Source organism: Octopus bimaculoides, chromosome 9 (assembly GCF_001194135.2).
Source record: "Octopus bimaculoides isolate UCB-OBI-ISO-001 chromosome 9, ASM119413v2, whole genome shotgun sequence".
NCBI lineage: Eukaryota > Metazoa > Mollusca > Cephalopoda > Octopoda > Octopodidae > Octopus > Octopus bimaculoides.
In genome coordinates, this window is record NC_068989.1 from 80,769,568 (window position 1) to 80,776,737 (window position 7,170).

Below are 7,170 nucleotides of genomic sequence, written 5' to 3' on the forward strand. Positions count from 1 at the left end.
TATGTATATACATATATATATACACACACACAAACATATATCATCATCATCATACGTCTGTTTTCCATACTGGCATGGTTGGACGGTTTGACAGGAGCTGGCAAGCCAAAGTGCTGCACCAGGCTCCATTTGTCAATTTTGGCGTGGTTTCTATAGTTGGATGCCCTTCCTAACACCAACCACTTTATAGAGTGTACTGGGTGCTTTTATATATGGCACCAGTGCTTTGTACATGGCACCAGTGCAGATGCTCTATACATGACACCAGCATACATACATATATATATTCTTTTACTTGTTTCAGTCATTCGACTGTGCTCATGCTGGAGCACCGCCTTTAGTCGAACAAATCAACTCCAGGACTTATTCTTTGTAAGCTTAGTACGTATTCTGTTGGTCTCTTTTGCCATACTGCTAAGTTATGGGGACGTAATCACACCAGCATCGGTTGTCAAGCAATGTTGGTGGGGGGTCAAACACACACACACATATATACTCAGAACTATGTGGTTGGTAAGCAAGCTACTTACCACAGCCACTCATGCGCATATATATATATATATACACACACACACACACACACACACACACACACACACACACACACAACATACATATACACAACAGACTTTCTGTTTCTGTCTACCAAATCCACTCACATGGCTTTGGTTGGCTTGGGGCTAGAGCTGAAGATGCTTAAAGTACCATGCAGTGGGAGCACAGACATGGAGGTGTGGTAAGAAGTTTACACATGTTTTTCGGGTTCAATCCCTCTGCATGGCACCTTGGGCCAACCAGAAGCTTACGAGCTGATTCGGTTGACGGAAACTGAAAGAAGCCTGTGATGTGTGTGTGTGTGTACACATGCATATATATATATATATATATATATTTATATATACACTTACATGTGTATAGATATGTGTGTATGTATAAATATATATCCACACACACATATATATTGTACTCAGGACATTGAGTAGTCCTTCGTTCCAGTTTGTGAATACATACATTCTTGTTCTGTTTAAATTTCATGTGACGGTACAAGTTATGAAATTTGAATTTGCTGGTTATAATTTGCTACTCTACTTTTAACGTCAACTACTCTCGTTCCCCTTTCTGCTCAATATGGTTGTCCTTGCTTTCAAATGTGTGCGTGTGTGTGATATTAGTATTCCTAAACACATATTTAGTAAAAACTAATAACTGGTTCACTTATGGTATACCAATCCTGGTATTGCTTACTCACACATACACCTTTTGATTTACAAAAGGCAAAAAAAAGGACATTGTCTATTGCTAGGTTTTGTTTTTGATTTTGATTTTTGTTTTCGGCAACAATGATTAGAATTTAAAGCTAATTTCTGCTAGTGACCATCTTACATACTAAAATCACTGAGATCCTTCTGTAATGAAATCATAAGTTTGTTTACCTGCACCCAATTAATACTGTTCCATTGTAAATAATCCTTTAGAGCCAGTTCCAAGCTTTCATTTTGATCAAAATTATTTGAAGTTTCTCAAGAACTATTGACAACTGTTCCTATTCCTGTGTGAGAGGCTTAATTTTTCACCTGGTGTTTAACAATACTACCTGGCTTTTAGGTGCCTTTAGCAGACTTCAATCTGTTGCAAGCATTCAAGACAGGTCTCTGATTTAAGGATAAGTCCCTTCTATCACAAAATAAGACAACTGGGCACAGCTGTTTGGACACTAGAGATTTGGCACAACTGATTGGACATTGGTCATGTTTTGGCGAGAGTAGTTTTTGGCACTGGAGGGCACACACACACACACACACATGCAGAAATATACACATACAGACAGAGGAGAAAGGGACATTACAATTTATTTATTGAACATGATTGACATCAACACATTCCCTCGCCTGATCAACATCTTCATTTATCATCTCCTTTCCATACTGGTGTGGGTTGGACAGTGTGATAGGAGATGGAAACCAGATGACTGCACCAGGCTCCATTGTCTGCTTTGGAAGTTTCTACAGCTAGATGCCCTTCCTAACACCAACCATTTTACAGGGTGCATTAAGTGCTTTTTATGTGGCACCAGCATCTGTGGCGTCACCAATTAACTAGCAAGACAAAGACAGTTCAATAGGGGAGTGGTTTTGTGCCAGTTGGAAGGCTAAAGTTCCCATACACATAAGAAATAGGCTCAAACAGAGAGACTGGGATAGGACAAGAGAAATGTTAAAACGTCTGTCAAATAATTCAGCATCAATTCAACAATACCAAATAGGCAGGGCCAAAATGACTATCAAAATATCTCATACATTCTCAAGGCCCATATCAAAGAAGGTCAGAGATGCTTCTCCCCTCCCCCACTAATTAAGGTTCATTTATTTAATATCTGCTTTCTATACTGGCATGAGTTTGAATGAGAAATTATTTGAGGCAGGATTTTATGAGTGTCTCCCTGTCACTTGGCCTTATCAGTTTTTCAAGTAATTTGTTGGGTTTTTTTTCTTTTTGCATTTTTTTTCAAATGCCAGTTGTCTTCAAATGCACAAATCGACTGGTCATAAAGAATACCAAAATCTCTACCACTTCTCTGCTCAACCAATATCAAGCATGGATTATCAGCACTTAGTCATGCAGACGCACACACACACACACACACACATACATACATGCATTTGTATACTCATAACATGCTCCCTGCAGTTTCCATCTACCAAATCCAGTCACAAGGCATTTGGTCATCCTGGAGCTATAGCAGACGAAACACACTTGCCCAAGGTACCATGTAGTGATACCCAACCTGAAACCATGTGGTTGTAAAGCTAAATTCTTAAACTCTCGGTTATACGCATTAAAAGACAATCAGATGATCATCAGACAAATACTTAGGGGTACTTGGTTACATCTCTTTACATGCAAATCCCAACCAAAATGATAAAACAAGAACCTAATGTAATCAGCTATAAGCTAAAAGACACTATCCCAGAATACCCTACACACACACACACACACACACACACACACTCCTTTAGCATGCTTAGGTGCATGATGTCACCATACGATTTTTCTCTCCTATAACTGCAGGCACATTGTGTCACATTGAGAGGGGAGAAAACTGGCATGGCAACATGATGCGTCTACAGCATGCTAAAGGTTAACAGAAGACTAAAATATATACCTCCACATTCTTTGCTGAAATTTGTTTATAAAAGTGGATAGTTTTCTTTTTAGTGTTATTTGTAATTAATAACTTAGAAGCCAATTAACTGCCTCACTAACTAGAATTAACCTGTAACGATATGCAAATTTCTAATACCTAACCTCCTAAAACAATTATAGATGCTAACAAAGTAGTGGTTTATTATTAATATTAACCATGTTCAAATCTCTTTTTTCTCTCTCTCTCTCTCTCTCTCTCTCTCTCTCTCTCTCTCTGTAACTTTGAATAAAAAAAAATACAAAGTTTCTATTGACTTTAAATTTAAAATCACTTCTCATTCTACCCTGACTTGTGTGAACCATATGTTCATTCACCATAACAGTCTGCTTTAATAAAAAAAAAAAAAAAGAAAATTCTAAAGAATCAGCCACTTTTCTTTTCCTTCTTTTCTCCTTTATTTTCTTTTTTTCCACGTGGGTTTTACGGTAATGATTGATTGCTTGATAAACTTGATTTTATGGTGCTGTATTATTTCTCTGTTCTAGGTCAGATACAATGAACAGCAGCTGGTCTGGTGTCCAAGACTCCAGTGATTTTAGTGATGATTCATCAAGTGGGGAGCAGTTCTTTGCTGTTGGTCTTCACCTGGTTAATGCCATTGATTCTAAGTACGGCCATTCTTACTAACCTTACTAACTTCTTTTTTTTTTCTTTTTTCTCTTTTTTCCAAAGCTATTTCAGCCTCCTCTCTCTTTCTCTTTCTCTCTCTCTGTAATGAAATAAGTATTATTAATACATTTGGGTCTGTTCAACTGACAATACTTCTCTCCTGCAATAATAATAATAATAATAATAATAATAATAATCCTTTCTACTGGAAGCACAAGGCCTCAAATTTGGGGGAAGAGATTAAGTCAATTGCATCAACCTCAATGCATAACTGGTACTAATTTTATCAATCAACCCCAAAAGGATGAAAGGCAAAGTTGACCTCAGCTGAATTTGAACACAGAATGTAACGGCAGAAGAAATACTGCTAAGCATTTCGCCTGGCGTGCTAACGATTCTGCCAGCTCACCACCTTGATCATAATAATAATGATAATAATAATAATAATAGTAGTAGTAGTAAGAATAATGGTTGTGTGGTTAAGAAGCTTACTTTGCAACCATGTAGTTTTGGGTTCTGTCCCACTGTGCAGCACCTTGGGCAAGAGTTTTCAACTATAGCCCCAGGCCAGCAAATGCCCTATGAATGAATTTGGTTGATGAAAACTGTGTGGCAGCCCAGTACATCTTTTACTTGTTTCAGTCATTAAACTGCAGCCATCCTGGGGCAACACCTTGAGGGGTTTAGTCAAACAAATTGACCCTGGTACATTTTTTTTCTCAATCTGTTCTCTCTTAGTTATGGGGACATAAACAAACTATCAAGCAGTGATGAGGGGGACACACACACACACACACACACACACACACACACATGATAGGCTTCTACACAGTTTCCATCTACCAAATTTACTCACAAGGCATTGGTCAACCTGGAACCATAGCAGAAAACATGAGCACATACTTTTGTATTGCAACGCAATGGAGTAGAGTTTTCATCCACAGGTACTTGAAAACACTGTAAATCTATAATTCTGAAACATGTGGATAATAGCCTGCATTATTTGGTGGCGGCAGGGGTTTGGTACTGTTGTCTAGCCCTGTATTAGTCCTGATTGAACAGACTTATTGCCAAATGCATATCAACCATAACCATTCTGCCATATTCTTATATGCAGAAAACTTAACACTGTATTATCAAATGAGTATTTTTCTAAGAAAGTAGTGGTAACTCTAGGAAGATTTGACTGCCATTTCTAAACGGTTTAGTGGTGACATAGAGGTTCCTTCCCACATTGTTAAGCTTATTGCTGGTGTTAGTCATATCGGTGTTGTGTTTGTTGTTGTATAACTGCTGTTGATTTTAACTGAACAATGTTCTAGCCTAAAGTAATTGCTGAGAAATCATTAGTCATTATTAAAATATATACCTGTAGACAGATATCAGCTCAGCAGAATGATAGTCATTTGCAAGAGGTGACTTATGAATGTTGCATTAATTATTCTAATTAGAGTCTGATATGTTCATCTGTTAATCCAATATGTTTCTCTATGCTTGTTTGGCTTCAAAGGGGAGATATTTATGGCAGGATTTTTATATTCAGATACTTTTATTGTTGCCAACCATTATCAGTTTTTCAAGTCAGGGAATGACTTTTTTTTTATTCCAGTAGTATTTTAAAGAAGAAAGCAAATGGCTGATTTGTTGACAAAAAATGTCAGCAAGTATCACCATTTGGAGTCTGTAGACATACCTCAGTGTAGATTGAAAACGTTCATACTGATACACATGTGCACACATGCATGTGTGCATGTACGCACACAAACAAAACAAAACTGACTTCTTTCAGTTTCTGTCTATCAAATTATTTTACAAGACCTTCATCAAATCAAAGCTACAGTAAAATACACTTGTCCAAGACGCTATGCAATGGGAATGAACCCGAAACACCATGGTTGAGAAGTGAACTTCTTAACCTCATGGCCATGCCTGCACCTGTACATATACTGAGATTCTGCTTGCTACAGAAATGGACATTATAAATAACAGTCTCAGACATTGATTCTCAGATTTGCAGGCTTGACTCTACTGATGTATTTATAAGATATCATAGCACCAAAACAAACTCTAGTAATGCATCTTTGTTGGTTGTAACAACAGTTTGTTTGTTTGTTTGTTCAACATGTCATCTTTTTTTTTTTTTTTTTTTTTTGTGCTGACGTAACAGTTTTGATGGGGGCAGAAGGTCGTCAACAGTTTTATCAAATTCAGTACTTAGTACTTTATTTGTCAGCTCCTAAAATATGAAAGACAAAGCCTATCTCAACAAAATTTGAGCTCAGAATGTAAGTGACTTGGAAGAAATATCCCAATGATAATAATTTCCTCAAAAAAATTCTCAAATTAATAACTCAATTACTAATCAGTAAGTTATGGAGGTTGGAGGGAAAAATTATTCACATTTCTATCCCCAGAAAGATCTCATTTGTATGTTCCTGTTTCAGTCTCATGAAAAATTCTTAATCATGCTTTAATTAATTCCGGTGGAAAGAGCTTTGTTGGCCTCCATAGTATGAAACATCAATAGTGGAAATATTTAGGCTAATTAGACTGCTGTAATCCATGATATGTTCAATTAGTACAGTTCTGACAATGTAGCTTATTGTTAAGTTAAAATGAATATTCATCGTCAAGCTAATACTTTGTGTTTTCTTTTCTTCAGCACAAGTATTTTTAATTTGAATTTTTATTCTCACTACATTAGATATGAAGGTTCTAAATTTGACTGTTGTTTTTTTTTTCTTGCAAATCGCATCTTTAAGTAACCTCTCTTTGTCATTATGATAATGTTTGACACCTAATTGTACATATTATTGTATATCATTAGAGTGTTCTGTTATCACTAATTTGGCAAATACAAGGAAGACTATGCTTTGTGGAGGATGTCTAATGGGACTGAAACATGCCTAGTGTTGTCACTATTATTTTTCAAGAATCTCATTAATATATATCATCATCATCGTTTAACATCCGCTTTCCATGCTAGCATGGGTTGGACGATTTGACTGAGGACTGGCGAACCAGGTGGCTACACCAGGTGGCTACACCAGGCTCCAATCTGATTTGGTAGAGTTTCTACAGCTGGATGCTCTTCCTAACGCCAACCACTCCGAGAGTGTAGTGGGTGCTTTTACGTGCCACCTGCACAGGAGCCAGTCCAGCAGCACTGGTAACGATCTCACTCGAATAACTTTTCAAGTGCCAGGAACGCGAAGCTGGGGCACAAGTGCCAGGTAGGTGACGCTGGTAACAATCACGCTCGAAAGGTGGTGCCATCGCGATTTCGCTTTCGCTTTCCCCAACAGGTCTTCGCAAGCAGAGTTTAGTGTCCAATGGAGGAGACGTTGGCATGGGGG

The 7,170-nt window shown here is 37.6% G+C and overlaps 1 protein-coding gene across 1 annotated transcript in view; it reads left to right on the forward strand.

The window, feature by feature from the left end:
- Window positions 1-3,664: 3,664 nt before the first annotated feature.
- Window positions 3,665-7,170, forward strand: part of LOC106867263 (uncharacterized) — a 29,162-nt gene continuing 25,656 nt past the window's right edge. The window contains exon 1 of the mRNA XM_014912080.2: window positions 3,665-3,813. Coding sequence (XP_014767566.1) covers window positions 3,701-3,813 — 113 coding nt within the window. The 5' untranslated portion in view covers window positions 3,665-3,700. The remainder of the gene's footprint in view (window positions 3,814-7,170) is intronic.